General features: G+C 58.1%; 2 protein-coding genes across 2 annotated transcripts; one reads left to right on the plus strand and one right to left on the minus strand.

Annotated features, from left to right (window-relative positions):
• Positions 1-8,194: 8,194 nt before the first annotated feature.
• Positions 8,195-11,145, plus strand: Igfals (insulin like growth factor binding protein acid labile subunit). Its single transcript, XM_076840885.2, has 2 exons — positions 8,195-8,210; positions 9,347-11,145. Exons 1-2 carry the CDS (start codon positions 8,195-8,197, stop codon positions 11,143-11,145), a joined length of 1,815 nt encoding a protein of 604 aa, XP_076697000.2.
• Positions 11,146-12,106: 961 nt separating this feature from the next.
• On the minus strand, positions 12,107-15,758 carry Nubp2 (NUBP iron-sulfur cluster assembly factor 2, cytosolic). The gene is made up of 7 exons (XM_076840182.2): positions 15,641-15,758; positions 14,878-14,996; positions 14,483-14,681; positions 13,473-13,627; positions 13,243-13,353; positions 12,982-13,051; positions 12,107-12,668 (listed from the first exon to the last, which is right to left on the minus strand). The coding sequence occupies exons 1-7, from the start codon at positions 15,687-15,689 to the stop codon at positions 12,523-12,525; spliced, it is 849 nt and encodes a 282-aa protein (XP_076696297.1). The 5' UTR covers positions 15,690-15,758; the 3' UTR covers positions 12,107-12,522.
• Between the last annotated feature and the right edge of the window lie 251 nt (positions 15,759-16,009).

Consider the following 16,009-nt stretch of genomic DNA (forward strand, 5'->3'; position numbering starts at 1 on the left):
AGTAGGACACACATTTCCTCCTGTGGGGAAAGTTGAAGGTTTTTGGTTTTCTTTTCACATTCAGGTTTAAAACTCAGGAGAGCCTGGGTATAGTGGCCACGCCTGTGATCCCAGTGATTCAGGAGGCTGAGGCAGGAGGATTTCAAGTTCAAGGCCAGCCTCAGCAACTTAGCAAAACCCTGTTTCAACAAGAAATATCAAAAGGGCTGTGTGTGTGTGACTCAGTGGTAAAGTGCCTCAGGGTTAAATTCCTAGTGACAACAACAAAATTCCCTTGAAAATGGCTCTCCTGCCCACAGGGGATGGGTACCCAGGTGCCTGCCTACCCATTCTGCCAGCCTCTGCGGTGTGAAAGCCTCACGTGCCCACACTCTGGCAGCAGGCTTGGCTGGCTGTCCTGTGCCAGTGCCACGTCCTCCTAGCACTGCGGCCGTGGCGTGCCACGTCATCCCCCTCATCGCCAGAGAAGGACACTGGCTCCCCTTGCATGGGACAGGGTCCTCGGGGGCTAGTCCCTTGCTCCCTTGTGTACATCAGGCCAGGGAGGGGCTTTGGCAGCATGGAGTCCAAGCTGTAAGTGATCTTGTCCAGCTGGCTTTTTGCTGCTGCTCTACTGCATGAGGCCTGGTGCCTGCTACCCAGTGAGTGGGACCCCGGGCTGAGGGCACAGTCCCCACCAGTTTGCCCTCACCACGGACACAAGCCACAAGCTTAAGGCCCAAGCCACCTGCACTTCTAGCCACAGAGGACGCAGGCTTAGGATCACAGCTTTCACACAGAGGACATCAGGCCCAGTTGGGGGCCCTCTGTGGAATCTAGCTACTGTCACCTCCACCCCTCGCGTTCACCACTGGAAGCTCCTGGCCAAGGGTCCTGCCCCACTGGCCCCTGAAAGGACCGTCCCAGCCCCTTCTCCTCCCTGGCTCTGTCTTTCAGGCGAGCAGTTGGGATGTGGGCCAGAGGCTCAGAAATGACAGACCTGAGGGTGAGGCTCCTCCCAGGCCCAGGTGCCTTCGCCTTCTGGCTGGGCAGTGCCCCTCCTGCCTCCCACGAAGCACAGCTCTCGCCATGCAGTGCTCTGGTGTGGTTGCTGCTGAGCCCCCGAGCCTCTCTGTTCCCCAGGGAACCGGTACCCAGGCATCTGTTAGCCCCGATGTGGCTCCGAGGCCTTCCTGCCAGAGGGGAGGTGCCCAGAAGCCTCCACTGGAGGGTGGCAAGTTCAGCAGGGCTCCAGGAGCCCTTCCCGCATCTTCCCGCCATCCAGGCCACACACGTTACAACGCACTCTTCCCAGCACCTCCAGAATCAGGGTGTCCCTGGAAAAGTACCCGTCAGGGAGAAGGTTAGACCGTGGGATGGAAGGCATCTGCTGGGTAAAAGATCACTCAGGATCTTAGTAACTTTCTTGCTAATCAAATGTAAGAGTCATTTTTCATCTAGGTAAAGTTCGTATAACATAAACTAACTTTTAAAAAAATATATTTATTTTTTGGTTATAGATGGACACAATATTTTTATTTTATCTTAAGTGGTGCTGACGATAGAACCCAGTGCCTCACACATGCTCTACCTCTGAGCCACAGCCCCAGCCCCAAACTAGCTTTTTTAAAAAATATTTTTTTTAGTTGTTGACAGACTTTTATTTATTTGTATGTGGTGCTGAGAATCGAATCCAGTGCCTCACGCATGCTAGGCAAGCACGCTACCACTGAGCCACAACCCTAGCCCCGCTTTGTTTTTTGGGTGGTGGTGGTTCTGGTGGTTGAACTCAAGAGTGCTAATCCCCAGAACTTATTTTGAATCAGGGTCTCTCTAAATTGCTGAGGCTGGCCTCAAACTTGTGATCCTCCTCCTTCAGCCTCCTAAGCAGCTGGTTTATGTACCACTGTGCCCAGCACAATTAGCTGTTTAAGTTGCACAGTGTGGGGACTGAGGTGTGGCTCACCAATAGAGTTCTGGGACTGGACGCCTAAGGCCCCAGGTGCCATTCCAGTACCGCACACCCCAAAGAAGAAGGGAAACAGTCCAGAGGCATTTGCGTACTTACAGTGCTGCTTACCTATTCCTCTAATAGTTGGAAGCTGTCATTCATCAGTCTGCCAAACCATGCCAAGTAGGGATTCTGGGAAGAAGGCTTCCCCCGAGGTCGGGCAGGAGTCAGAACCTGGAGGATCCAGCAGAGCCTGGCCTGGGACTGGTGACAGCAAGAGGTTGGCCCTGCCTCCACACTCCCTCCCCAGTGCTGCTCCCTCTGATCCAGTGATCCATCCCTCAGCAGTCTGGGGTTCAGAAGAAGGGTCACCTCTGCTCAGACCCACACATGCCTGGGAGTCCACTGACAGCAGAGGCAGGATGCGAGATCCCTTCTCTGCCTCCTCGCCACCTCGGGGTCAGAGTTCGTTTGCAGCCGGGTATGGTGGTGTGCACCTGCAATCCCCGTGACGTGGGGGGCTGAGGCGGGAGGATCACAAGTTTGAGGCCACACTGGGCAACTTGGCAAGACACCATTTCAAAATTGAAAGTTCTGGGGGTGTGGCTCAGAGGTAGAGCACCCCAAGTTCAAACCCCACAAAGTGTGTGCTGTCCTCTAACCCAGCAGGACTAGAGGTCTGCAATAGAAAGTTCAGAAAAATACCAAGTGTTTGGAAATTAAATAAAATGTTTCTAAATAGCATCTGGGCCAGTGGTGAACAGGAAAACTAGGCACAGCCAACTAGTGTGCAGAGTTTTCAAGTAGGAATGTAGGCTACACTTAAGAAGCTAGAAAATAAACCCAAGGAATCACAAGGAAGGAGCAAATTAGTAAATAGAAAACAGAAAAGACAAGCAAGTGAAAAGGTCCACACAATGGCAAACCCTTAGCTAGACCAGCCAGCAAAACAAGGCCAGAATTTCAAAAACAATGAGTAAGAGGAGAAATCACTTGATTCTACAGACGTTGACAGGGCTTATGAGGGAATAAGAGGAAAACTCCACACTAAATAATCAGATGAAATGGGCAAGTTCTTAGCACAAATTGACTAAAGAGAAACAATGAAACAGCATGGTGCCTGTGCTTGTAGCCCCAGCAAGTTGGGAGGCCGAGGCAGGAGACTCACTTGAGCTCAGGTGTTTGAGGCCAGTTTGGGCAACTTAGCGAGACCCTGCCTCTTAAGGGGGACAATGATATCTGAATAGATCTACACCAAGAAACTGAATTGGGAAGCCTTCAACCTTCCATGTGGCTTCCCGCCACATTCTGTGGATAAGACCATCACTCATAGTTTCCAGGACACACAGGAGGGAACGGCCCCGACTCTCCTTACGAGGCTGATATCTCACCTGGGACCAAAGCCAGAGAAAGGCATCGTGCACCAAATACAAATTGATTTCTGTCAGGAACAGATAGGAAAATCTCTTGATGAAGTCTCAGCCAGCGGGGGTGAGCAACGTCACGCCATGACCCAGCAGGACTCGCCCCAGGAAGCAGCCGTTGGCTGGCTGGAGCGCGCCTTGGTAGGTGCTGGGCAGCAACAGGGCCTGATGGTGGCGAGACCCCTCACTAAACAGGAGAGGAGAGTTCTCTGCCCTGAGGACCTCTGTCTCTTGCTGCTGCCACAGATCACCAGGTTTAATATATAGTCCTGGAGCCCAGAAGCTGATGTGGGCCCCTTACTGGGCTGGATCAAGGTGTCAGGAGGGCAGGTTCCTTCTGCAGGCTCCAGGATGCTTGCAGCATTCCTGGGCACAAGGCCCCTCCTGCCATCTGCAGTGCCAGCACCAGCAGCTCAGCCCTGACCTTGCCTCTTATACACTGCCTTCTGCCTCTTCTGCTTCCGGAGACAGGCGGGCAGCCCACCTGTGGGGAGGGAAGGGCAAAGCCCCATCACAGAGGGCGCCCCCCCCCCCCCCCCCCCCCCGCAGGCAGCAAGGCCAGAGGACATCGAGTAGAGGCCTGGGGCATGCCATCAGGCCAATGATTGCACTGGGCTCCTCCAGAGGGCCCTGAATACTCTGTCGAGGTCAGTGGAGAGCAGTCTCCATTCCTGTCTGCAGTGAAACCTCACGTGGCCACAGGCTCAGGGATCAGGACATGGACATCACTGGTGGGGAACAAGATCTACCCTCCTGCTGTGTTTACGAAAAGCACACTCTGGCACTGCAGCCAATGGCAGGTGACTGAACTGAATGAGGCTGGGACCACACCCTGCCCCTGGCAAGCCCAGGCCTGGCCTGCCAGGAGCACAGGGGAGACAGGCGGGCGGCCCACCTGTGGGGAGGAAAGGGCAAAGCCCCATCACAGAGGGCCCCTGCAGGCAGCAAGGCCAGAGGACATCGAGTAGAGGCCTGGGGCATGCCATCAGCAAAGATCAGCTCACACCTACCTGAGTCCAGGGCCAGGGGACTCCACATTACATTCAGCTACGAGAATGGGATCCTAACCAGACAAGTTACACTCCACGTATGTGAAATACGTCACATACACTCTACTGCCACAAATTTAAACAGATTAAAAAGAAGAAATTTAAAAAGATTAATTCACTTTTTTAGGACGAGGGGCTGAGCCCAGGGATGCTCTACCACTGAGCCCCAGTCCCAGCCCCCCATTTTTGTTTTGAGATAGGGTGTCACTGAGTTCCTTAGGGTCTTGAACTTGTGATCCCCTGCCTCAGACTCCCGAGTAGCTGGGATTATAGTTACGCCACTGTGCCTGACCAAATTCATTTCTGTATACTAGATATCCAAAATAAAATTAAGAAAACTCCATTCACAATAGCATGAAAACTAGTAAAATACCTAGGAACTACTTGAGCACAGCAGTTCATATGCTGAAAACTACATAAACTGAAACTTAGCAGAGAGCTGTTAAATATATAAGTCAGAGCTGAGTGCAGTCCCACACCTGGAATCCCAGTGCCTGGCAGGGCTGAGACAGGAGCATTCCCAGTTCCAGGCCAACCTCAGCAACTTAGTGAGACCCAGTCTCTGGGGATGTGCCCTGTAGCTCAGTGGTAGAGCACTTGCCTGGCTGGCGTGCATGCATGAGTAAGGTCCTGGGTCTGACTCTCTGCATCACCAAAAAAAAATCTAAGTGAAGGGAAGGCAATGTGCTTATGGGTTGGAAGGCCACTGTTGAGAGGACAGCTTGGCCACAACAAGGACAGAGCACAGACACATGGCCAGCACGTGTGGACCTCCAGGACGTGCCCCATGGGAGGAGCTGGGCATGAGGGATGTCCCGTAGCTGGACTGGCCACTCCATGTGGTCCATGCATCTGCTGGGGCTGCTGTTGGTGCGACTGCCTGGGAAAAGCTCTGAGCGCAGGATCCACACACCACAGAGCCATGTCAGGAAAGACACAGGGGAGGGCAGCATGCCCAGCAATGTTCAAATCACTCCAACACGCTCTAGAAGAGCATTTCAGCCTGACAGAGAATGAAGTTGAGGAGGAAAACGGATAACCGAAGAGTGTCAAAAACAACCAGCCCAGCATGGCAACCACACCTGGGACCCAGCACCTTGGAGGCTGAGGCAGAAAGCTCAAAAATTCAAGGCCAGTCTAAGCAACTTAGGGAGACCCTGTTTCACTGAGCCATGCTTGGAGGTGTGGCTCAGTGGTAGAATACCTCTGGGTTCAGTCCCCAGGACCAAAGTAATGACAACAGGAAAGAACCTAAAGAGCACACACAGGTCACAATAGAGACACTGCAGAATCCCCTGTGGGGAGATCGCAGCCCAGCTGTGGCCCGAGGCACCCCCTGAAGGAGGACCTGCCTGCCCAACTCAGAACCTATGGAGGGACCCATGGTAGGGGGCTGCTGCTGCAGGGATGCAAACCCTGAGGGAGTGACTAGAGTCCTGGAGGAGCAGTGAGGCCACCTGAGCCGTGCGGGGACAGTGGCAGCAGACCGCGGTTAAGGCTCAGGTGGACCGCAGCTGAGACACCTTGAGAACAGAGTCCAGTCTGTGTTCAAGGACTTGAAACCCCAGACCTTACAGACTGGTGACAGACGCTGTGGAACCAGCCCTCTGTGTCCTGTAGGGCTGCAGGGATGGAGCTCAACCTGAGATCTGGGGCTGCCTGACAACCAGGAGTTCTCACCATGGTGACCAGCACGAGCCAAGCCACGGGTGCCAGAGAAGATGCCGTCATGCTTTCAAAGACATCTTGGACGGCCCAGCAGACACGCCCACGTGGCGGCTTCCAGAGCCAGCCAGCCTCTGGAAAGGCACTGGCTCCCCTGGGGACTGATACAGCACATTAAAGCCACAGTGCTACCCTCCACTTGCCAGCAGCAAAGCACAAAGATCTCTGGAGGCGTTTTTGAGGATGGGGGTGCTTGGGTTTGCACCACCCAGAACCCTGAAAATGCACCCCACAGGACTCACAGCCCTTGGCCATGGAAGCACTGCTGGGAACTGCCTGGGAACCATCCCACACAGGCAGAGGCACCTGCCTGATGTCAGAGGAAGCCAGAGCCCATGCTTAGCATCACCACGCACCTGAGGCCCAAAGACAGCCCTGATCTCAAGTCAGGGACATGCTCCAGTGGCCCAGAGCGGCTGCCAAGGAGCAGGGCCACGCTGGGGCAGGGTACGCATCTTCTGCAGAGCCTAGGGGCTGAGCAGTGTGTCATGCATATCCCTGTGTGGCCGCGGAATTTGAGAGGCTGATGTGGGCCTAACCCAGCTGCCAAAATCCTGATTGGGGTGTTCCCACCATACAAAGCTGGCCTTCAGTGGACAAAAAGATCCCAGCCCCTCCTCTCCCAAAGTAAACCACGGTGACACTGACTCCTCTTTTCAAATCCACCTGGGAGCCAGGGTGGGGCTCTCAGAAGAGGCCTCAGCTGCTGGCCTCAGAGGCTTGCTGAGGCCGCACTTTGGCTGTGTAAACTGCGCTCTGGGCTCCAGGCATGGACTTTCTCCCTGTGGATCTATAATTTCTCAGAAGAGAGGTTGAGGAATGAACTGGAAAATCCCTGGAGACAGGGCAGCACAGGTAGGATCTGCAATGCCCTGCTCCCCACTGTCTGACCTGGTTGGCCTCTTCCCACCTCACAAGGAGGCACGTGTGTAGAGAGCCCCAAGCCCCCCGAGCAGCCCCTCTGTAGCCCTAGTGTTGCCTTTTCTGGCACTTTCTGTGCATCCTCATTCCCACTGTTCCAAGCAGGGTGGAGAGAGAGTCTTGAAGAGAGTCTTCTGGAGGCCATGGGGTGTGGGTCAGGCCACACCCACCAGGCCCTGGAAGAGGGACCCAAAGCCAGGGAGTGAAGCAAAGCCTGACCACCCAGGGGTGACCTCTAGCAGGCCAGGCACCAGGTACCCGTCCCTGTGGTCTGCATACAATGGGGTGACTGAGGGGTGGCCAGGCCCTTGCTGGAGACTTGCAGGAAGTAGGGGGCAGGTGGAGGCTGACCGCTGGGCCACAAGACCTGACTCAGAGGCCAGGCTGCCCCACTGTCTTCCCTGCCTGCCTCTCCTAGGACAGTGCCAGAGGAGGCAAACACAAGGTGGCCAGTGGCCCTGCCAGGTGTTCCTAGAAGAGGCTTTGGGGGAGGAGCAGTGGTCAGACATTAGCTAACCTTGAGGTCACAGGTGGGGCTGAGGCTGGGCCTGGACCCTGAACAGCCCCTGGGCCTGGAATGCGAATGCAATTCCGCAGTCAAAGGCCCACTCAGGCTGTTAGGAGACCCCAGGGCAGGCAGCATGCTGGGCAGCTGGGCGGGGCACTGGGAAATGAGGTGGCACTGGTTTAACCCAACACAGTCAGGCAGAGTCAGGGGACTCTGGCATCCCTGGTGCCCCAGGAGCTGCCCAAGGGCCCCTGCTTGTATCAGGAGCTAGTGTCAGGAGCTAGGCATTGGGTCCCCCAGGCATGTCTTGAGCACCAGCCCTTCAAAGCCTGCTGTCGGGGTTCCCTGCCCCCACCTCTGGGGGGCACACAATGGACCTGATGGCCCCCAGAGCAGCACCACAGCCCACCTCAGATCCTGAAGGAGGCCTCAGGGTGGACAAGGCCCCAGCCACTTCCCTGCATTCTCTGACCCAGGGGATCTAGACTAACACTGGCTGCCCGGCATGAGGGGGTTAAAGGGGCTGGGGCAGGGCTGGCTGGCGGGCTGTCCCTGCCGTGGGGAAACACAGGGCAGGGGCAGCCGGCCCAGCAGACTGCTCTTGCTCACTGCCTGCTGCAGCCTGCTCTCACGCGGGATGGCCTGCAGGGAAGGTGAGGCACCCAGCGTCCCCTGCCACTTGCTCTGGGGAGAGCCAGCTGGTGACCCCAAGCCACTTTCCCTGTGGGGCAGCCACAGGGAGAGTGCAGGGTTCAGCTCTGGGAGGGCTTGTGGGGACTTTCAGGAGTGGGAGGGCTGGGCCTGGAAGGGATGGCGCTCAGCTCCAGCACAGTGGTGCAGGAACGGAACTAGGTCTCCTCACACCCCCAAATGGGGGGTTTGCCTGGGACCCTCCACCCAACCAGAGCCCACTGCCCTCTCAGCCTCCGTTCTTCTCTGGTCCTGGCTCTGGGTGGGTGTGAGACTGCCTTGCTCCTTGCCTGTCTCTGTGGGGTACCTGGACTAGCCCCCCCAGCAAGCTGGCACTTGGGACCACCTTAGGCCACCTCTTCCTCATCACAGCAGAGGAGCAAGAGGTGGGGGTCTGATGTGTTGCCTCTGACCCCACCTGGGACCTGGAGCTCTCAGGGCAGGGACAGGAGGGACCCAGTAGAAGATTTTGGGCACTCTTGTTGGGGAGGCTGCTATCTGGCCCAGTGGGGCCTGATGCCTGGGGAGTGGACAGTCTGGGTCCCCCTCTGCTGTGAGGCCTGTGTCCTGCTCTCTGTCAATGTGGGTAAAAGCCCACATGTAGGCTGTACAAACTGGGGAACAGGTGGGCAGTGCCCCCTAATTCGGGGCCTCATGTAGGGGTAACTGGCTCACTGTTGAGCCACAGAGGCCAACAAGTAGACACCCCGTCTGGGTCATCTCCAGAATATTCCAAAATCAGTCAGATCCTGGCTGATGGCTTCTTCTACCTTCTTTTGGGCCAGTGTGGCAGCCTGGCTCTGCTCAAGCACATGCCTCAGGGACATGGATGCCACATGGCTCGAGGGGCTGTGCCCATGAGGCCTGGGAGAAGCTGGGGAGCTGAGTCAGGGACTGCCACCTGCCGGCCTCCTAGGTGGCAAGTGCAGTCAGTTCCTGAGCCAGCTTGGCCACCAGCTAGTCTCTGATTGGTATTTAAGTGGGGTGACCATGTCTCAGTTTATAAGTATGACCCCTCCTCTTGCTATAGCTGAGGTCTGAGCAAGTTTGGGGTCTTGTTCACCCCTGGGGGACCCTGCCAGATCCCCTCTCCCCACAGGAGGCCCAGCCCTGGTGGCACTGCTAGTCTCCTGGGCAGCACTGGGCCCCTGTGGCCTGGGTGGAGCAGAGCCCAGAGTGCTGGCAGACACCGAGGGCCCACAGTGCCCGGCCATCTGCATCTGCAGCTATGAGGACGACACGGGGGAGCTCAACGTTTTCTGCAGCTCGAGGAACCTCACGCACCTGCCCATCGGTATCCCAGATGGCACCAGGGCCCTGTGGCTTGATGGCAACAACCTCTCTTCCATCCCCCCAGCGGCCTTCCAGAACCTGACCAACCTGGACTTCCTCAACCTGCAGGGCAACCGTCTGAGTGGCCTGGAGCCACAGGCGCTCCTGGGCCTGCAGAACCTGTACCACCTTCACCTGGAGAGGAACCAGCTGCGGAGCCTGGCAGCTGGCTCGTTCGCGCACACACGCAGCCTGGCCTCGCTCAGCCTCAGCAACAACCTGCTCGGCAGGCTGGAGGAGGGCCTCTTCCAGGGCCTCCCACATCTCTGGGACCTCAACCTCGGCTGGAACAGCCTGGTTGTGCTGCCCGACACAGTGTTCCAGGGCCTGGGCAGCCTCCGTGAGCTGGTGCTGGCTGGCAACAAGCTGGCCTACCTGCAGCCGGCGCTCTTCTGCGGCCTGGGAGAGCTGCGGGAGCTGGATCTGAGCAGGAACGCACTGCGCAGCATAAAGGCCAGCGTCTTCGTGCAGCTGCCCCGGCTGCAGAAGCTCCACCTGGACCGCAACCTCATCACAGCCCTGGCCCCTGGCGCCTTCCTGGGCATGAGGGCGCTGCGCTGGCTGGACCTGTCGCACAACCGTGTGGCCAGCCTCCCAGAGGACGCCTTCCCTGGCCTGCTGGGCCTGCACGTGCTGCGCCTGGCACACAATGCCATTGGCAGCCTCCGGCCTCGCACCTTCAAGGACCTGCACTTCCTGGAAGAGCTGCAGCTGGGGCACAACCGCATCCGGCAGCTGGCAGAGAAGACGTTTGAGGGCCTGGGGCAGCTGGAGGTGCTCACGCTCAACGACAACCAGATCCAGGAGGTCAAGGCGGGTGCCTTCCTCGGCCTCTTCAACGTGGCTGTTGTGAACCTCTCTGGCAACTGCCTGCGGACCCTCCCAGGACAGGTGTTCCGGGGCCTGGCCACACTGCACAGCCTTCACCTGGAGGGCAGCTGCCTGGGCCGTCTGGGCCCCCAGACCTTCGCAGGCCTATCAGGGCTGCGCAGGCTCTTCCTCAAGCACAGCGGCATCTCCAGCCTTGAGGAGCGGAGCCTGGGAGGGCTGCACTCGCTCCAGGAGCTGGATCTTACCTCCAACCAGCTTTCACACCTGCCCGGGGGGCTCTTCCAGGGCCTCAGCCAGCTGGAGTACCTGCTGCTCTCTGGCAACCAGCTATCAGCCCTGCCTGCAGACCTCCTGCGGCCCCTGCAGCGGGCCTTCTGGCTGGACCTCTCTCACAATCGCCTGGAAGTGCTGCCTGAGGGCCTCTTCTCCACACTGGGCCAGTTGCGCTACCTCAGTCTCAGGAACAACTCCCTGCAGACCTTCCTGCCACAGCCTCCAGGCCTGGAGCGCCTGTGGCTTGAGGGCAATCCCTGGGACTGTCGCTGCCCACTCCGGGCGCTAAGGGACTTTGCCCTGCAGAACCCCAGTGTTGTGCCCCGCTCTGTCCAGGCTGTCTGTGAGGGTGACGACTGCCAGCCCGGGTACACTTACAACAACATCACCTGTGCCAGCCCTGCCAATGTCTCGGGCCTCGACCTGCGGGATGTTGGCGAGGACCACTTTGCACACTGCTGAGCTAGGGCTCCTGGCTTGGCACCCCTGCTAAGCTCGCCCTGCCCATTCACTGTCCTCAGCTCCTGGGCTGCTCATTCACTGGGGCTAGCAGTCCTGGCAGCTCAGGATGCTTGGGTGGGCGCAAGCTTGTATATACCCAAGGGCCTGACCAGAAGGTGGAGCACAGCAGTGTCCCAGCTGCCAACAATTAAAGTGAACTAGCAGACACAGCGTGTGACCTCAAGAGCTAACCCTGGGGAAGGGGAGGTGGCTGTGGTCTCCCATCCAGTCCTGTCCCAGCTCTGCCCATCCCGGGAGTTACCACCTCAGTCCTCTGTGCCCTGTGTCACTCTCTGGCACTGGCCCAGACTCTGCTGTGTCTTCACAGCTGCTCCTTGGCCCCAGGACAACTTCCCCACCTGAGGAACCATAGGCACTGACTCAGATCCTCTGGAAACCTCAGCAAAATGTCCCTCCATCTGGGGCATCGTGTTGTGACCAAGGAGTGTATTCTCAGGTGTCCTGGTCCCTGGCAGCCAGACACAACTGTGGTAGTGGTTGGAGCCCTGCAGTGCATGCTGACAGCGAGCCAGCAAGGAGATGGGGGCACATCTGGTGCTCCCCAGCTCTGCCAGTCTCCCCTCTGGGAGCAGTGAGCTTCCCTGGAAGGAACACGCTCGTGCTGCCACTCTGCTTCCCACACAGGGTTCTCCTGGCCTCACCAGAGAGAGAAAAGGCCCCTTCAGCTCCAACGGACCCCAAGTTCTCAGGCCTCGGCTCTGCCTTGGCCTGGGGTGTGACGCTCTATCAGGGCTACATGTCCCCTCAGGTTTCCGACAGCATAAAATCTTGCCAAACTCTCCCAAAACAACACACAGACATGTCTCACCCAAGTCTCCGAGGGCCTGGAACAAGGAAACTGTGGCTGGTCCAGCCCTAGGCTTGAGAGAGCAAAAGCTGTCACCACTAAGGACGCCTTGGATGCGTCTGCTGACCAGGCCATTTAATAGTAGGTTCTTCTAAAGTTACTGTACACGCCTGAGGCCAGTATACCACCTTACCAAGGCTCCCCATTAACAGATGCCTGAGGAAGGTGAAGTCCTGGGCAAGCCTGGGAACAGGGTGGATCTCGGCTGTGTGCAGCAGCCTATCCCTCCAGGGGGCAGATGACCAGAGCTGGGACCACTGTCCCACAACGCCAGGACCTGTGCCAGTGTCAGCCACAGGCCGTTAGGTGGAACCCCAGCCATAAGCCCCACTTAGAATGCTACAGAGACATCTCCAAGAGCAGGGTCAGGCAGGTGTCCACAGAGCACAGGTCACAGGAACCACACCCACACCCAGATCTCTGCTATGAGGACAGCCCTTGGCAGCATCAGGCGGCCATGGGGCTGCCTGTCAGGAGAGCAGAGCAGGTGTGGCATTCAGAACTTCCCGGGCTATGGAGGCGAGTGCAGGAAACGCGGGGCTCTTGGGGAACTCCTGGATGAAGTCGCGGCCCTCTTCCAGGCTCCTGCTGAGCTCAGGATCCAGGGGCACAGAGCCTATAGGATGGAGAGGTGCCGTCAGGCATCGTGCCCACATGTGGGCCATGTTGTTGCCCTCCCAGCAGGACGTCCTGCCTCTCATGATTGCCCAACAAACATGGGACAAGCAGTGGGGATGTCAGTGTCCCCAGCAGAAGCCAGGTGGAAGGCAGCTGTCCTGTCTTGCTGGAGATAATCAAGAGCACCAGCGCTTTACTCTGGAAGACGAGGTCATGATGCCTGTTGCTCTCCCTCCCTGGCACTCAAGCACAGTCAGACGCACCCACAGGAAGGGGGAGTCGGGTCCCCGGTGCCTGCCTTCAATACTCACCTAAGAAGGGAACTCCGGCAAGCCGAGCCAGCTCCTCCCCGCCACCTCTGGAGAAAATGTTGGTGCACTCCTAGGAGACAAGAGCCACATGGGGCCCATTGTCACTCGCTCACCATGCTGAAGGCCAGGGAGACCTACAGCAGGGTTTCGGAGTAGGCCCGAGTGGTGACAGCATCCTCCACTTCCTCAAAGCCCCACCTGACCTGCATGTGCCCTGGTGCCCACCCCCCTGTAAGAGCCCTGACATGTCCCAGGACTCACGGCACAGTGTGGGCAGGCGAAGCCGCTCATGTTCTCCACGACCCCCATCACCTGCAGCCCTGTCTTCCTGCAGAAGGTCAGCTCCCGCCTCACATCCCCCACAGACACTGCCTGGAAATCAGGAGAGATCACTAGGCCAGTCTGCCACTAATTCAGTCTCATAAGGGTGTTGTCAGCAGAAAAAGTACCCAGCCTAGTGGGGAGGGCATAGGATAGGGCCGTGGTGGTACCTGCGGTGTGGTGACCACGAGGGCCCCCAGGGGCCTGTAAGGGCGCAGGGCTTCCACGGCGGCCATGTGCTCATCAGAGGTGCCGGGGGGTGTGTCCACAACTAGGTAGTCCAGCTCTCCCCAAGCCACATCAGACACAAACTGCTTTATCAGTGCTGCAGAGACCCGGGGTGAGGTAAGCAAGCCTGTGCCATGAGGACCAGGGACCCAAGGGACCCAAGGAAAGAGCGAGCCCAGATGGATGGAACTTCACTGCCCAGCCCAGCCCAGGGCTTCATCAGCCTCCAACAGACAGGCTTCGGATGCCCTGGGGCCACTGCAGCTTGAGGCAGAGCTCCAATCACAAGTGGGGAACTCGCAGGGTAACAGGAAGGTGGAGGCTGCCCCTGCCCCCACAAGCACTCCTTTCTCCCAAGCTCTTGTGCTACCCTCCACACCCAATCTCATCCCAAACCCCAACCCCGCGGGGCTGGCAGCTGACCCCACGAAGGCCTGAGCTCAGGGCAAACTGAGGGTATCTGCACCCAGGCTCTCAAGCCTGACGAGATGGCCAACAGGAGCAGCCCCTGCTCTGTGCTTGCAGCTAATTCCTGGAAGCCTCCCCTGCAATCAGTCTAGAGGAAGCAGGGCCCAGTCCCAATGCCATCTCCACACTGGGTGGCCTCAGGCACCTGCAGTGTGAGTACAGTCTGAACAGACCCCTCACCTCCTGACTGGGAGATGGAGATGCCACCCACCAGAGCCCCCTGGAGCAGAGCCATGCCCTTGACCTTCGGTCTCATCTCGTGCCCCCTGGAGTGTGCCTGCCTGCTTGGCCATGTGCAGGAGGAGTATCTCTGGGAGAAGCTGAGTCTCCAAGATGGAGGCCAAAGCTGGATTTTGGTTTCATTCAAAAATAGTGGCTAAGCAAGAGCAAGGACGACAGCCCTGCTGCTTTTCAACTCTCAGCACTAAGGGCTCAGCTGGGAGAGAACAGAAGGCTGCCAGCCATGGCCCTGCTGGGTCATTACCACTCTTCTTGGGACCTCTCCACACCACGGCCTCGTCTGGCCTCTCCAGCAGGAAGCCCACAGACATGAGGGAGATGCTCTGCTCCTGATCCACGAAGACAGGCACCCAGCCACTGTCACACTGGTGCACCGCCCTGCCCTGTGCCTGGAGCATGCGTGGAATGCTGGGGCCACACAGGTCCACATCCAGGATCCCTACCTGCAAGGAGGCTGATGGTGAGGGCAAGGCACAACACAGCATACAGACCTACCAGTCCTGCCTGCGGGCTGCCTGGGGGTTGCGGGGACGTGTGTCCACCCTCATGCAGCAGGGGAAGCTGTGCAGCTCAGCGCAGGTATTAGTAAGCTGTGGCTGCTGGTGAAGCCACTGGATTGGCCCTGGGCAGGGGCCTCACCTTCTTGCCCTCGTGGCGCAGTGCCAGGGCCAGCTCTGTGGAGATGGTGCTTTTCCCAACGCCCCCCTTCCCAGAGAGAACTAGGATGATGTGCCGCACGCCAGACAGGTTCCCAGGCTCTGGTGAGAAACAGAAGTCAGGAGGTCGGAGACTCCCTGGAACAATAAGCCCTCAGTGTGCCTTCAGAGAAGGTCCCAAATTACTCCCTCTTCCTGAGTTCTGACCCGGGCCACTGCTCCTCTCCATCAAAACGTGAGCAAGGACAGCCCGCCCCGCCCCCCCATCTCTAGACCTAACCTTCCCCCACTCCGGCGCTAAGTGGAGCCTCCGCTGCTCCACTTTATAATGCGTGCAGCCCTGCTTGTGTATGGGTGCATATGCAGCCCTGCTTGTATATGCGTGCATGGGCGATAAAAATGCTAAAGTTGTAGCACCCTGATAATGCGGCAGGACACAGGTGAAACCCTCGGTCACAGCGGTGTGCGGTCTCCACACCCTCCACAGCCCCTCTCCGCGGTGAGGAGAGGAAGCCCCGGGCCTCCGGTTCTCAAGGGAAGGCCGAGGCTCTGAGGACCAAGAGCAGCCACAACCCGGCGGGCGTTGCCTAGAGGACTCCAAGCCGCGCTTTCCCGCGCTGCTGTGGAGTGCTGCCAGAAACGGCGTAGACACGGGCGGCCACGGTGCGCCAGGGTCCCTGACTACCGCCTGTGCGGGAGGCAGGCGGGGCACTCCTTGGTGGTACAAGCACGCCCCGCACGCTCACCCAGGCCCGCAATGGGGTCCCCGCCCGCAAGTTCACCAGTAGCCTCCATAGCACCGTCAACTGAGACCACGGGTTCCTTCCGTTTCCTCTCGCGGACCGTTCGCCAACAGCCAGAGTAAGGAGCCTTTGAGCCAATGGGAGACGACAGCTCACCCTCGGCTCCTTTTGATAGGCCTGGTCTCGCTTCCTTCAGCCAATCAAGTCGTCCAAGGAGTTTCGGAGCATTGCCCTTAGGTTCCGGCTCAGATGACGTAACGGATCTGGACCTACTTCCGTGTCCACGTCCAATGGGAATGAGGGTCTCAGGTATGACAGCTCAAGCTATGACCAATTAGAAGATCGGATCAGGATTGACGGGCCTTACAACCT

This window comes from Callospermophilus lateralis, chromosome 19 (assembly GCF_048772815.1).
Source record: "Callospermophilus lateralis isolate mCalLat2 chromosome 19, mCalLat2.hap1, whole genome shotgun sequence".
Taxonomy (NCBI): domain Eukaryota; kingdom Metazoa; phylum Chordata; class Mammalia; order Rodentia; family Sciuridae; genus Callospermophilus; species Callospermophilus lateralis.